The sequence below is a fragment of the Hipposideros armiger genome, unplaced genomic scaffold (assembly GCF_001890085.2).
Source record: "Hipposideros armiger isolate ML-2016 unplaced genomic scaffold, ASM189008v1 scaffold_406, whole genome shotgun sequence".
In the NCBI taxonomy this organism is placed as follows: domain Eukaryota; kingdom Metazoa; phylum Chordata; class Mammalia; order Chiroptera; family Hipposideridae; genus Hipposideros; species Hipposideros armiger.
Genome location: NW_017731756.1, coordinates 1,442,398 through 1,458,636, shown reverse-complemented (window position 1 = coordinate 1,458,636; position 16,239 = coordinate 1,442,398). Strand labels below are relative to the sequence as shown.

Below are 16,239 nucleotides of genomic sequence, written 5' to 3'. Positions count from 1 at the left end.
ACACACACACACACACACACACACCCCCCCCCCCACACACACACACCACACACACACACACACAAGTTCAGAGGCCCACACACGTGAGCACACGCACCCACCCACCTCAGGCAACCACCAGTCTGTTCTGTTATCTATGAGCTTGTTTTTAAAAAGAACCTTTTTTTTTAAAGATTCCACATGTAAATTAGGTCATATGGTATCTGTCAGACTTATTTCACTTAGCATAATGCTCTCAAGGTTCATCCATGTTATGTCAAATGGCAAGATTTCGTTATTTTTATTTTTTTTATTGTATAGAAATACCCACATTTTCTTTATCCATTCATCCATCAATGGACACTTAAAGGTGTTTCCATATTTTGGCAATTGTAAATAATGCTGCAGTGAACATTGGGGCTCATATATCTTTTTGAATTAATGTTTTTTTCTCCAGCTATTTACTTTTGATCTGTATGTGTTTTTTGTTTTTTTTAAGATTTTATTGGGGAATTGGGGGAGGGGAATCAGGGAACGGGAACAGACAAGTTGCTGTCCTTTTGTTCTTCAGTCTAGTTGTGGAGGACATCACTTTATTGGCCCGTGTTGGTATTATTGCGCTCTTCCCGGGTGAGGCAGATCAGTCGCCGGGCAGTGGATGGCTGCTCATAGTGGCTCTTGGCAGTTCACACCGGCTGCCGGCCGCTCATGCCGGCTGCCAGCCACTCACAGTAGCTTACGGCAGCCCACTGCAGCAGGGGCTGCAGTCTAGGCTGTTGCCGGCGACTCATGGCAGCCCAGCTCCAGGTCGTTTACCATCTTAGCTGTGGAGGGCAGTGTCACTGGCCCTCATGTGGGATCCGAACCAGGGCTTTGCTGTTCAGAGCTGGTGTCCCAAGCCAACTCTTAACCAAGCGCCACTTGGCTGGGCCGATCTGTATGTGTTTTTATATTTAATTTGGATTTCTTGTAGACAACATACATAGTTGACCCCTGAACAACATGGGTTTGAACTGTGTAAGTGTACTTTTATGCAGATTTTTTTCGTTAAGTGTGCAGTTCACCCTTTGTATCTCTGGGTTTCACATCCGAGGATTCAACCAACTAAGGATCAAAAAGTGTTTTCGGGCTGGCCGAGTGGCGCGATGGTTAAGAACTGGCTTGGGATGCCGGAGGGCCCCGGTTCGGATCCCACATATGAGGGCCAGTGACACTGCCCTCCACAGCTAAGATGCTGAACAACAGCTCAACCTGGAGTTGGGCTGCCGTGAGTCGCCAGCGACAGTGTAGGCTGCAGCCCCTGTGGCAGTGGGTTGCCATGGGCTACCGTGTGTAGCCAGCAGCCAGCGTGAGCGGCCAGCAGCCGCTGTGAGTGGCCGTCCAGAAGCTGGCGACTGATCTGCCTTGCTCGGGAAGAGCACAACGATGGTGCCAACTTGGGCCAGTGAAGCAACGTCCTCCATAACTAGACTGAAGAACAAAACGACAGCAACTTGCTGTTCCCCTTCCCCCAATTCCTCAGGGCTGTTCCCATCCCCCCAATTCCCCAATAAAAATCTAAAAAAAAAAAAATGTGTTTTCAATCTGCAGTTGGGAATCTGCGGATTCAGGGATGGGCAACTTAAACACGGAGTTTGGACTGCTCTGGAGTCGGTTTCCCTAACTCCCACGTTGTTCAAGGGTCAACTGTAGTTAGTGTTCCCTCTGAAACTTTTCACAAGCTGAAATGGTATAAAGCGAAGAGTATTCCTCGCTTTCTGCAATTTCGCATTAGGCCACTTCACTTTTTTTTTTTTTAGCTGATCCATCCTGCCACCTGTTGGCAGCTCAGCTCCTGCCAGGAATTGAACCAGTGACCCTCTTGCCCAGAGCTCATGCTCTTAACCACCCGAGCCACTAGGCCAGCCCATAAGTAAGACTTTCTTATGTGATAGAATTTATGTCTCTAAATCTTGTCTACCCTCAGCCTCCAGCAATTGTCAGTCACAGTTTAAATTTTCCTACCCTGGCACTGGTTCTTATGGAGGTTTCTGCTATAGTAAGGTTTGATCTCCCTGTCTGTCTCTCCAATTTTGGGAGCATTTAGTGACCTAACTTCTTTTACAGATCTAAGAAGAGTTGTTGTGTTGTTTTTAGTTTTTCTGATTTTTACTTGTTAGGATGAAACGGCTGCTTCTGAGCTCCTTCCCGACCAGACTGGAAACCAGATAGTGTCATTTTTAAAGCTTTCTCCCCTTAATTAAATTGTGATTTGATGATATAAATGTATACCTTATTCTAGACTTAAAACTATTATATATAAGAAGATGCAGTTGATTTAAATAGTTATTATTTTGTCTAGCTAGTTTTTTCTTATTAGTTTGTGGGTTATAAAAACTAATGTAGTGTTTCGGTGATTTTTCACCTTGCCTAATTATTGGTAAAACTGAGGCCATTGGCAGTGAACCGCCAGGCCCTGTTCATTCTTCTGCCATATATTTCTTCTTCAAGGTAATTCCCTGACACTTGTTCTTGTTCTCATCCCTTTTAGTCTTTTGAGCCCTTATTTTACCCTTTTTTTTCCTCTCCTTTATCTTCAACTTTTCCTCAACTGGTTGTTTTTCTTTAACTTGAAAACACGTCCAACTTCTCATTCATTCTGAGTAACTACCCATATCCACATCCCATCATGGCTCGATTTCTTCTCTCACTTCGTCAGTCAAGCCCTTTGAAAATTATTTAGCAATATTGGCTCCCTAATAGAGGAAATAGTGTGATATACAAACAAAAAAATTTTTTAACTGTCTTGTCTACCTTATACCTTTCTATATTTTTAAACTTTTTAAACTTCAGCATATTTTTTTATGATTAAAAAAAGAATAGTCTTATTTGCATATTCTTTGGTGAGGATTAGGAAGTGTGGTAGGAGAAAGGGGTTTCATTAAGTTAAGATGCTATAGCATATAAAAATTAGGTGGCGTTCCCAAGTGGCATTCTAAGTCAATGGAGAAAAGTGGATAATTTAATAGATGCTGTTTTAACAATTGACACTTGTTTAATGATTTGTTTAAAAAATAGGGCTGCAGCCTACATTATTTACCAAAATAAGTTTCAGATTTAAATTTTGGCCAAACTGAAAGAAAACGTAGATGTATATTTCATGTATCTCAAATGAGAAAGACATTTTTTATGTAATCTGAAAAAGTAAACACCAAAGATTGTTTTTAGTGTATAAGAATCTTAAGTCTTATTTCATAGACACATTGAAAACTGAGACAAATGTCAACCTAGGAAAACTAAAAAACCCTCAAATATCAGTGTGGCTAAGAACCCTTAAATATTAGTGTAAGTCTTTTCTCTGCCCTTTCAAAATTGGGAATGGCGAAAGTATATTAATAGAGAATTTATACTATAAATATTTCAGTGTGACTATTAAAAATGGTCTTATTAATCAGAGAAGTGCCTGGTTGTCTTAGTGGCACCTCTTCTGTCTATCAAATTAGCAATAATTGAAGAAATGGGGGAAAAAATCAAATTTGAAGAATAAATACTCTAGGTATTCAAATTCTGAGTAGGGAAGTAAATTGATACTAAGTTTATGGAGAATTGGTAATATAACAAAACTTCCAATGTTTATATTTTTTGATCTAGCTATTTAATTTTTAGGAATTTTTCATAAGGGTATAATCAATAGGTATACAAATTTATCTGTATTTCAGTAAGTACTGAATATATACCACCTGCCAGATAATTTTTTATGTAATCTGAAAAAGTAAACAGCAAAGATCATTAGCAGACTTGGAGTAGCAAGCAGTACAGATATAGAAAAATGGATGGATTGAGACAACATAGAAGGTAGAACTGACAGCTCATGTTGATATTTTGCACATAAGTTTAGTGAGTCAACACACCATTGGTAGTAAAGGTGAGATTCAGTGTATGTCACAGATGAGATCCTGAGAAAGAAGAGGATTTAGGACCAACTCCTGGGGAAATCAGTGTGAGAAAGAGCCTGTGAAGGAGCTGGAGAAGGAATGGCCACTAAAGTAGAAGTAAGTCTAAAGAGAGCATGGTATCTTTGAAGTCATGAAAAGAGTATTTAAAGAAGATGTGTGTGATTTCAGAGTATTTTGGTCAGGTTTCATAAGAAAGAAAAATTGAAACATTATATAATAAACAATGGGGATTAAATTGTTGTAATCCATCTGCTGTCTCTTCTGCCCTAGATAAACACTTTATTCAGGTTTCTAATCAAATACCCCTTAATGAGACCTTACCTGACAGTCCTCTCTCTTATTGAATTTATGCCTTTGTTTCCTACCACCATTATCAACTAAGAAGAAACACTGCCAACTAAACAGGCACAGTGTTAGGGTATCTGTGATTTGTGAGATGTATACTGACTTTAGCTTTGTTAAAATATGATTTACTGCAAATAATTGATGAAATACTGTAAAATAGCACTCTTTCTCCCATACTGTTTGTTTGTCACCTTTCCTAAAATGCAGGCTTCATGAAGACGAGACTTTTTGTTGACTGCTGATTCCTCAGTGCCTGGAAGGTTCCTGGTGAATAGTAGGCACAATGAACAAATTCTGAATATGCATTTTTTTAGGAATAAAATAAAGACTTGAAAATATACTGCTTTGTAGACTGTTTTTTTTCCCACTTAGTATATTGATTTTTTTCTTTGTCCTTGTATAGTTTACAAAAATAAGATGTTTGATGATTGTGTACTCTTACCACATGTATATAACATTATCTGATTGTGTCCCAGCATTCTGGATATTGGAGCTTATGGAAATAAAAGAATCAGGGTGTGGACTTGGTTTATTACTGGAAGAATTTAGTTTTTATTTCTGCCTTTTTAATTCCTTGAATATAAAACACTTATCTGAAGAGAGAATAGTACCTGGATGAGGGAATCCTCGGTGTCTTAATAGGTCTGAAGTGCTTGATTATTCTTCCCCATAAAGGCTTTCACGTGGTAGAAGAAAGGTTTCTGGTATACTACTTCTTCCTTAGAAAAGCAGGTTTCTGTCTCTTACCTGTAAAGTGAGAGTGGCACCACATGACTTCTAAGGTTTTTACTTTTGTAAGTTACTAATTTCTGATGTTGCCTTATCTTGTGGTTCTTAAATTTATGTTTTATGATGAGAATTATAAAACATGAGATCATGGCTTTTAGAACATAGATGCATTTTCTACAGGCAATTTCTTTCACCTTTTAAGTGAACAAAAATGAAATATATTAATATTAGCCTTATTAGGACAGATTTTTAGTTCTTGCAAAAATTTTACAAAATGAGAACTTTTTATGTTTTTTAGAAGTCAATGAAAGGATTCTATTTTGCGAAACTGTACTATGAAGCTAAAGAATACGATCTTGCTAAAAAGTAAGTACCAAACTGTAAACATGGTTTGGTTTTCTAAAATTGATGCCTTTACCTCACTCATGTTCTTTGAAATGTGTTAAGGTAATTATTTTTTAGCAGTTCTTCCTAAGTATGTCCTAGAAATTAGGGATTCTTCAGCAAGACTGATGTTAAGGACTAGTCTAGATTACATGGAGATTGAGCCTGGAATATTTTCTGCATGCCTACCTAAGGCAAGAAATTGTTCGCTTAGAACACTTTTTCTAAAGATTGTCCTAGGTTAGAATAAAAGACAACCATGCTCATACCTTAATTTCTGCCTGGTTAGATATCTGGCACATGAATCAGCTGGTAAACAGCAGTGAATACAGAATTCAACTGTGATTTTTGGATAGGAGAATAGTTTGTATAAAAGAACTTTAATTGACTAAGTAGGTGACACTTTGAGGCCTTGTCTCACTCATAGGACCAAGAAGATTGGTGATCTGATTTCCTGATTTGGAGTAGTTTAAAGCAGGAAATTAGGAGGGGGGAAGATTATTAAAGGAGATGGAAGTGCCAATAAGGAAAACGATCGCACCTTTATTTAATAGCAGTATTGGGGCTGTTAACCCTTGTTCTTTATTAATGTGACACTTTTCTTCCATTGTTGTTCTGTGGTCTAATTTCTCTTATAACACTCACTGAGCCTGGAAGATGCTTACTTATTTTTAGTTGTTACTTGATTTAAGAAATGAAAATGACCTGCATTTGGTAGTATGTTTAGTAATTTTTTCTCTGCTCTATTTTAGCTGGGCATAGTACTGTTAGACATTTTTTTCTTGTTTAAAAGGTAAATACATTCTTTTAGCTATTTGGGAAATTGTTGCTCTTTAGTATTCTGCGTTATGATAACTTAAAAGTGTTTACTACAATCACTTTTTGATTTCTATGCAAACTCTTTAGTGCCTTACCAAAATGTAATCAGGAAGAAAAAAAGCAATTATGTGTTCATTTCTTATGTGTGGGTAGCACTGGAAAAAACATTTTGGTAATTATAGCATTTAATGATAAAATTAGTATGTTGTCAACTTTGTGTTTGTGTTTAAGTATTATCCATTTGTTTCTGTGGATACTTTTGCTTTATCCACATATTCTAGTTTAAATTGTGGTAGTCAATAATTAGAATAACAGTATAAATTACTGGTTGCTTTGGTTTAAGATGTACTCTTCAGTTAACATTTAAATATAATTCTAAATGTGATTATTTAAAGATTGCTTATTTTTATATTATTATTTTTAAACAGATACATATCTACATATATTAATGTGCAAGAAAGGGATCCCAAAGCTCATAGGTTTCTCGGTCTTCTTTATGAAGTGGAGGAAAACATAGACAAAGCTGTTGAATGTTACAAGGTAAACTATGTTTGACTAAAATTTAGGCTTTGCACAGCCCAACATGATGCTTAGAGTAATTTATATAATAAATAATTCAAATATATTTTATGGACGTCGTGAAAACAAGCATTGATATCAGTACTATTAAGTGATACAGCTTGAAACTGATTTTAAACTATTTGGCCCAAAGTACACTATAATTTATCTTAATAGATTAGCACTTGTAAAAGCACCTATAAATTTTAAGTCTAACATGGTCAGAAATATTGTTCTTATGTGTGTGGCTCTCTCTCTTGCCCTCACGCCTATCTCTCCCTCTCTCTCCCTCTCTCTCTCTCTCTCTCTCTCTCTCTCTCTCTCTCTCTGGCATTTACCTAATAAAAACATAATTTGTATTTAATTTCTCTTCAAACATATTCCAAGACACTTTAAGTTTAATTTTAACAATTTTGAAATAACATGTCATTTAGGGATAGAGTTTTTAACATTTATTTATTTATTTATTTATTTATTTATGCGTGCGTGCATGCATGCATGCAGGGGTTATTAGTGATACATTCTCAGGGAGGAGAATGGACCTAGCAAGGTGGGAGGGGAAGAGAGAGAGAATGAAAATGAGAGAGAACGAGAACATGTGGATGAGAAAGCTGGCACAAAAAGGGCCAGCTTTTAACTTTTATATGTAAGTGTATGTACTTTAGGAATCCTACTAATGTATTTTTTTTCTGATGTCAGCGTTCAGTGGATTTAAACCCAACACAAAAAGATCTTGTGTTGAAGATTGCAGAATTGCTTTGTAAAAATGATGTTACTGATGGAAGAGCAAAATGTTGGGTCGAAAGAGCAGCAAAACTTTTCCCGGGAAGTCCTGCAATTTATAAATTAAAGGTAAAAAAACTGAACAAGACATATAATAAAAGCAGTTGGGGAAAACTTAAGAGACAACCATTGCTAATATTTGGAGTTTAAATGGCTTTTCAGTAGCACACTTATTAAACCAGTGCGTGTGCAGGTGGCGAGTTGGTGGGTAATGGGTAAAGGTGGTCAAAATGTACAAACTTCCAGTTATAAGATAAATAAGTTCTGGGGATGTAATGTATAGTATGGTGACTATTGGTAACAATACTGTAGTGTATATTTGAAAGTTGCTGAGAGAGTAGATCTTAAAAGTTCTCATCACAAGAAAAAATAATTTGTAACTGTAAGGTAGTAGTTGTTAAGTAAACTTAATGTGGAAATCATTTTGCAATATATACATATATCAAATGTTGTATGCATAAAACTAACATGTTATATGTCAATTATATCTAAAAAATGGCAAAACATTTTTTTCTTTAAAACCTTTCTGAACGTATGCTGTCTTATTAGGCACTATTATGTTTTACAAATGGTATCTCATGTATCCTTATTGAATGATTAATATTTTAGGGATTTTATAGTTTTGTAGCTGGATGGTGGAGGTAAGATTTAAATTGAGCTCTGTTTGATATAAAATTTTTACTTCATTGGGTGAAAATTACTCATAAGATGACAGTTTAGGGTTGTTACAAAGGTTTTAAAGACTTATTTAAAAATAGAAAGGATTATGTTTTCCAGCAAAAGTAAAAAGTGGTTTTCCAGCAAAAGTAAAAAGACAGTTTCTCCAGGTAATTACTAAAAATAATGGGAAGTTGTTGCTAATATATTAACTGCTTCTGATTGTTATTTACTGAGTAAAATATACTGGTGTACAAAGTAACTCTTTCAGACAAAATCTTTTTGAATGTGCTAGGTAAATGGAATTTTAGGTGTATGTTGTTTTTAGCAGCTTCCCACCTCCCCATAATACATGTTTCTGATAAAATTTTTAACATTTTATTTTGAAATACAGATTTTTCACAGGAAGTTGCAAAGATTTTGCAGAGGTCCTGTGTATACTTCATCCAGTTTTCCCCGGTGGTTACATCTTATGAAACTATAGTACAATATTAAAACTGGGAATTGACATTGGTACAATGTGTCTCTATAGTTCTTTTGATTTTATTATATGTAGTTATTTGTGTAATCACCACTGCAGTCAAGACCTATTCCATCATCACAAAGCTCTCCCTTATGCTACCTCCTTTTATAGTAATACCTTCTCCTTCTCATCATCCATAACCTCAGTTACTAATTTGTTCTTCATTTTTTATAATTTTTAAATTTCAAAATGTTATTTAAATGGAATCATGCCGTATGTGAGGTTGGCTTTTTTCATTCAGCATAATGCTCTTGAGATCCATTCAAGTTGTGTGTATCAGTAGTTCGTTCCTTTTATTGCTGAGGAGTATTTTGTGGTATGAATGTGTTCTACAGTTTAACCTTTTACATTAACATTTAACTTAACATTTTAACCTAACATTTACATTTTGTTGTTTCTACTTTTGTTTTATTAAAATTGGGTATGAACAGTTGTCCACAGAGTTTAAAATCTTAAGTATTTAAAAAACCCCTAGAAGGGCCGGCCAAGTGGCTCAGTTAGTTAAGAACTTGCTCAAGAGTGCGAGCTCTGAGCATCAGGGTCACCGGTTCAATTCCCGGCCTGAACTGAGCTGCTGCTGAGCTGCCAACAGGTGGCAGGATGACTCAGCTAAAAAAATTAAAAAATGAAAAACCCCTAGAGATAAGTCCTAGTAACATTAAGTTTTTTTCTCCCTGTGAGAAGCAGTTGGGTTTTAAATGTTAATCTAAGTGTGTAGATTTCTTTACCTTATTATCTTTGTGTTATTCCTCAAACATAATTTCCTTATTGGTTATGATAATCCAGTCCATTTGGTGACAGTAATATCAAAGAACATATAATGGTAGGGAATTACTTTTCTTGCAGTGTGACAAAAGTTAGATGCTTCTGAAGCATCTTGATTTTCTTTTATATCTCTTTAAAGCAGCAGTTCTCAACCTTTCACAGGGGTCGCCTAAGACCATCGGAAAACACATATTTTCGATGGTCTTAGGTACCAAGACACGGCTCCTCTATCCGTCTTCAGGCCCACATGCAGATACGCCCTCATATGAGTACCCCGCGACCCCTGTGAAAGGGTCGTTCGACCTCCAAAGGGGTCGCGACCCACAGGTTGAGAACCGCTGCTTTAAAGACACTGTTGTCAAAGCTAAACCTTTATATATAACTGTTTAGCAAAGTAATCCTGTTTCTTAAACTTTAAGGCTTAAGGTAAGTAGTTTTTTGGCATTGATTTAATGAATGAAAATATTGGTATGAGATCTTGAGTATGAGAGTAGAATTTTTTTAAAGATTTTATTGGGGAATTGGGGGAGGGGAACAGACAAGTTGCTGTCTTTTTGTTCTTCAGTCTAGTTGTGGAGGACGTTGTGTCACTGGCCCATGTTGGTATTATCATTGCGTTCTTCCCAGGTGAGGCAGATCAGTCGCCAGACACTGGATGGCCGCTCACGGCGGCTCTTGGCAGCTCACGCCTGCTGCCAGCCACTCACAGTAGCTTACAGCAGCCCCCTGCAGCCTACGCTGTTGGGGGGCGACTCATGGCAGCCCAGCTCCAGGTTGAGCTGTTGTTCACCATCTTAACTGTAGAGGGCGCAGCGTCACTGGCCCTCATGTGCATGTGAACTGGGGCCTTGCTACTCAGAGCTGGCGTCCCAAGCCAACTCGAACCAACGCGCCACTGAGCTGGCCCCAAGAGTAGAATTTTTGAAAAGTATTCATAATGGTGTTGATCTTTTACTTACTTACTTTTAAACATGTACCACATTTTGCTGTGTATAATGCACTTTCGTGTATAAGGTGCACCCATGTTTTTGGTGTGAACTTTTAGGGAAAAAAATCTTTCGTTTTAATTTTTTGATTCAAATTTTTGTTTGTTTATATTCAGGTACTTGTTTTTTTGTATTATAAAGGATTTGTAGCATTTACTTTTTAATATATTACTTTTTAATATAATACTATACAAGATATTTAATATATCTTGTTATATATACATATATATGTATATATATGTATATATATATATATACATATATATACACACAAGAACTTTTATGTACTGGTAACAAATTTACGATATTTATACATCATGGAAGGCCAAGAACTCTTTGTCCTTGCAAGTTCATCGTAAGTTCAACAAAACCGATTGTCGTATTCCAGGATATTATTTTGCATACGGATAGCGTATTGATTTCTAGAGTTACATTTTTAACTCATAGGCATAAATAAAAGAATTAAAAACATTTACATAGATAATGGAATTAGCACTACCCATGTATAATGCGCATCCTTATTTTTCCCTCACAAATTGGGGCAAAAAGGTGCGCATTATACGTGGCAAAATATGGTAATTGAAGTCTAGGGATTTTTGCAGATATGGAAAGGCCAAATGCATGTTTATGAAAATAATCCAGAAGTAGGACAATGATTGGTAAAGGAGAGAGGATAATGAAAACAGAGCTCTAATGGAGAGCTTGGTCTTCGCTAGGTGAAGGGAGCAAGGAGAAGATGAGTATAAGTCGATAAAGTGGAATTTACATATGATGGCTTCAGTTTTCCCAGAAGGAAGAATTGTGATCATAAGTTGAAAGTGTGGGAAATTTGAGCAAAGAGGAAGAGTATGAAGTGACCTTTGCAGGGAATAGAGAAAGTGAGTCTATTAGAGATAAAGTAGGGTTTTCTCCTAGGCATTACCAGTTTGGAAGTTTGAGATTATGAAAGAGAATCTGTTAGCTTGCTTGTGATGTCCCAGATTTCCAAATGCCCTACCCCCAATTGTACAACTGTAATTATAAAGGTACAGAGAAAACAGATGGTAGGGTTCTTATAAGGAAAGATAAATGGAATTAATTGAGGGCATGTGTAAGCAAGTAGTAATTATGGATATTAGGGATTATGGCATTTTAGCTTGATGGGGGTGGGGAGGTCCACGGAGAAAGAAGTTTATGGAAAAGTAAAACTTGGTGATGTCAGTGTATTGAATAGAGCTTTTCATGTGGTAGATGCAAGTATACATAGCAGTGAGGATGTGTGAGCCTGCAGTGAGGTTGGAAGAATAAGAAGGGTGTGGACATGGTCTGACTTGTATGACCAAATCACATATTTTGAAGGCCTGTGTCAATGCCAAATGGATGGCTGAGGCTGGAGTGTAGAACGGCACCAACAGAGATGAGGTAATTAAAGAACTGAGAGGCCAGACTATTGTATATCTAGATCTTTCAATTGGTAATACCAGCGACAGTTAAGGATGAAGGAAGCGTTCTATTTCAGTAGCTAATGAAGAGGAATGGATGGAGTAGCTAGATAGCATGTATTTTAGAGAGCATTATGCACAGGTGTGGTGGGGAGATATGATTTGGAGGTGACATTGGGAGTGAGTAGGTCACAAACCCCCCTTTTTCTACTTTGTATGTAGGCTAGCAGAGAGAAAGTTACTGTGGCAGAGAAGTGATGGGGACTATCTTAAGTTATACCTCATTCAGTTAAGGCCAGAGGGTGAAGACACTGAGAAGATAGTGTAACAGTAGGAGTTCCAGTGTGGGAGCGTAGTGGGTAGGGAACTGAGTCAGAGCTAGCGAGATGCAGAGAAGTTTGAGGATAAGGAGCCTGGTATAGAGTTGATATGAGGCCTGCCTAGGCTTTTGGTGGTGACTGGGGTGTACAGGGATGTGGGGCCGCAGCCCTGGCAGCCTCTGAGGTGATATGGGCAACCTGTGCTAGTGTATCATCTCAGATGTTTCTCTCCACATAAATTTGTTGGGGTTTAGCTTCAGCCCTCTGAAGGTGCTAATGAAGTATGTGAGATAATATTTCTGGTGGTAATTTACTCTGTCTACCGAAGTTAGAGTAGAATGGTGCTCATAGGAACAGTAATGTGTTTAAAATTGCACAGGTGTTTTTCTAAATTAATGATTTTTTTTTAAATAGGAACAGCTTTTAGATTGTAGAGGTGAAGATGGATGGAATAAACTTTTTGACTTGATTCAGTCAGAACTTTATGCAAGACCTGATGATGTGTATGTGAACATTCGACTAGTAGAGCTGTATCGCTCAAATAAAAGATTGAAGGATGCTGTGGCCCACTGCCATGAGGCACAGAGAAACATAGCTTTGCGTTCAAGTTTAGAATGGAATTTGTGTGTTGTACAGACACTTAAGGTAGGTAAAAACTGTTGGGTCTCCATACCATTATATAGGCAATTACCATACATTCCTTTGTGTTTAAGCAGTGCCCCCCTACCCCAGACTTAAATTTCGTTCATTTACGTACAGTAACTGTGAAATGAAATTTTTACGAGGATGATTTCAATTTATAATGGGTAGATTGGCAAGATAAACATGATGACTATACATGTGTGTATTTGATGTTTTTATAGGCTGATGTAAAAATGGGGTTTTACAATATAGAAAAGAGTAAAGGAATTTGTAGGCATAAAGTGATCAGCTTGTAATACCTGGTAAGTTTTGTAACTTAGTGTTCTTTCTACAAAATAGGAATATCTGGAGTCGTCACAGTGTTTGGAGTCTGATATAAATAACTGGGAAACAACCAATAGCGACTTACTGCTGGCCTATGCTAACCTTATGTTTCTTACACTCTCCACTAGAGATGTGCAAGAAAGCAGAGAATTATTGGAACGGTATGTTGACTTAAGGAGAGTACTTAGTGTAAATTACAGGTTATTTTTGTAATAATTCAGTTTATTGGCCTAACCATCTTTATTGTATTATTTTTTCTGTAATGTACCCATGAACCACAAAGAAGGAATCTTTACTTCTTTTGTGTGGATATTATAATTGGTTTTGTATGACTTTGTTTGTTTGTTTGTTTGTTTGTTTTAGTTGGGCCATCCTGCCACCTATTGGCAGCTCAGCTCGGGCCTGGCATCAAACCGCTGTTGCTCAGAGCGCGCACTCTTGAGCGAGCTCTTAACCAACTGAGCCACTCGGCTGGCCCTTGTATGACTTTGATTTTTAGAGAGTTATGTAATTGTTCAGGCTCGATTAAATTATTCTTATAATTAATTTCCAGCTTGACATGCTTAGTAGTCAAGCCTGAAAATGAATGCTCTAACTACTATTCCATATTTTGTTTCAAAAAATGATATAATCTTGAGTGAAAATCAGAGAATAAACTATTTTCAAACGTTCTAGTATAAGCTGTTGGCATCACTAGTATTTCAGAAAACAATGTTTTAGCTTACGTACAGGATAACTAAAATATATCATTTTTCCGCTTTCCTAAATTTTGATTTTTGAAAACCATTATCTCTTATTAAAATAAATGCCAGTGAACAAAACATCACTTGAATTTACAATGTTAGTTTACAGCAGGGGTTGACTAGAGTTTGCTGGCCAAATATGGTTCACCGCCTGATTTTGTAATTAAAAGTTTCATTGGAACATAGCCATGCTTCTTTGTTATTATATGTGGCTGCTTTTACACTACAAGGGTGAAGTTGAGCAGTTGCGCCAAGATTGTATGCCTACAAAGCCAAATTAGTATGTTACCCTTTGTAGAAAAAGTTTGCCAGTCCCTGGTTTAGACTGTTGATTTATTTGAAAAGTAATTCTTGTTCCCCATCTGGCATGTGGAAAGTTCTTTTCACTGAGGTGTAGGGGGGTAAGTAGTTTTCTTGAAGTACTTAGTGTCCTAAGATGGTAGGGTAAGGGTAGTGTCCAAAAAAAAATCTAACTTGAATTTTTAGATTATTTTAGAAAATATTTAGGATATTTTGTTTTGTAAGGGTTATATACTCAAATATTTTTGGTCCCATGAGAAAATGAGGGTGAAAATTACATAATTGTTTAGTAATACTATAAAAATAATTTTAACTTCATGGTTCTGAAGGTGTCTTGAAAACCTCTAGGGATCCGTGGAACTCACTCACTGGAAGAAATGCCTGCTGCTCAGATTTCTTGTTAGAATCTATTTTAAATCATGTTTCACATTTGTATTGTGTTTCCATTCGCTTTTCATACAAAATGAAGATTCTGAAGGCCATTGGGATTTAGAAGCACTAATTAGTACATAGATTACAAATAATAGTGAGAAATACAATTTATTTTTCTCTGTAGTTATCCTTATAGTAAGAAGAGCAATTACGGTATTGACAACCCAAATATCTTATAAGTTATTTACTTACAGTTTGAATAAGGCATGTCTAATTTGAGAAGGTCCAACTTTGAATTAAATAATGAACCATATTATTGAGAAGAAACTAGAAAATATTTTAGTTTCCCAGCTTTATTCTGGTATATTATGAAACATACACCATAATCAGTAATCTTATTGTTTGATTTTTATACTTTCTGTGATGGAGGGCTAGAACTAACTGTTTTGAATTAAGACATCATTCTAGAGGTTAAGCTTGAAGTGTAGGAAGTATGTGGAATAGAAATAAATACTAGATGATTTATAATTTTAAAATAGAGAAGAATATGGATTATTAGGAATTCGATGTGGAATATGAAGCTTGAAATAAATTCCTTTATTTTGAGTTAAAATTATTCACAATGTAACATTTAATACCTTTTAATATTTTAATATTACAGTTTTGATATTGCTCTTCAGTCTGTGAAATCTTGTGTGGGTGGAAATGATGAGCTCGGAGCTACTTTCTTAGAAATAAAAGGACATTTCTACATGCATGCTGGTTCTCTGCTTTTGAAGATGGCTCAGTATAGTGATGTGCAGTGGCGCGCTTTCTCCGAGCTGGCTGCGTTGTGCTATCTCATAGCATTTCAGGTAAGCCTTTTCCAGTTTTGGGTACCAGTTTTGACATTTCACTGAAACTGTTGTATTTCACATAGAAGTGTGTCCTGGTGTATAATGAAAATGTGAATGAGCCTGTAGAATTAAATTTGGAATAGTTAATTTGGTTGGTGAAAAATAACAAGATTTATAGTATTGGTGAGGCTTGTGAAACAGGTATATTGATGCATTACTGCTGGCAGTCTACATTGTTGTGACTTATTGGAAGGCCAGTTTGAAGAGTTTCATCTTTTTACTCTGCCATTTCTGGGAACCTGTAGAAAGGAAATAATCTCAAATATGGATAAAACTGATTCAAAAAGATATCTATCTATCTATCTATCTATCTATCTATCTATCTATCTATCTATCTATACCTATACCTATACCTATACTTATATCTATATCTATATCTATATCTATATCTATATCTATATCTATATCTATATATCTTGGCCAAAAACCCTAAGTAAATAAAGTTTGGGGTATGGTTAAGTAAACTATGATAGAAGATTGTGTTTACCACAATTATTTTAGCATGTTAATTGAAAAACGTATATATAATGTGTATATTACAGTGAGTACAGTTTTTATGTTTGGTTTTGTGAGCTTGCGTTAATTCTGAAATGAAAAGAAATAAGCAGTATGCCCCAAATGCATTAAGCCCAGCTTATAAAACTTGTTAGCTTTCGAGAGTGAACTTTTGCTTGAGGGGAGCAAAAAGGTTCCCTGTAGAGTTGCTTTTATTTTATTTTATTTTATTTTTTAAGCTGAGCCATCCTGCCACCTGTTGG

General features: G+C 36.3%; 1 protein-coding gene across 1 annotated transcript in view; it reads left to right on the top strand.

Annotated features, from left to right (window-relative positions):
- Positions 1-16,239, top strand: part of LOC109394058 (E3 SUMO-protein ligase RanBP2) — a 79,971-nt gene that overhangs the window by 9,291 nt on the left and 54,441 nt on the right. The window contains exons 2-7 of the mRNA XM_019663827.1: positions 5,287-5,354; positions 6,620-6,731; positions 7,449-7,601; positions 12,619-12,849; positions 13,186-13,331; positions 15,247-15,439. Of these exons, the coding sequence (XP_019519372.1) occupies positions 5,287-5,354; positions 6,620-6,731; positions 7,449-7,601; positions 12,619-12,849; positions 13,186-13,331; positions 15,247-15,439 (903 nt within the window). The remainder of the gene's footprint in view (positions 1-5,286; positions 5,355-6,619; positions 6,732-7,448; positions 7,602-12,618; positions 12,850-13,185; positions 13,332-15,246; positions 15,440-16,239) is intronic.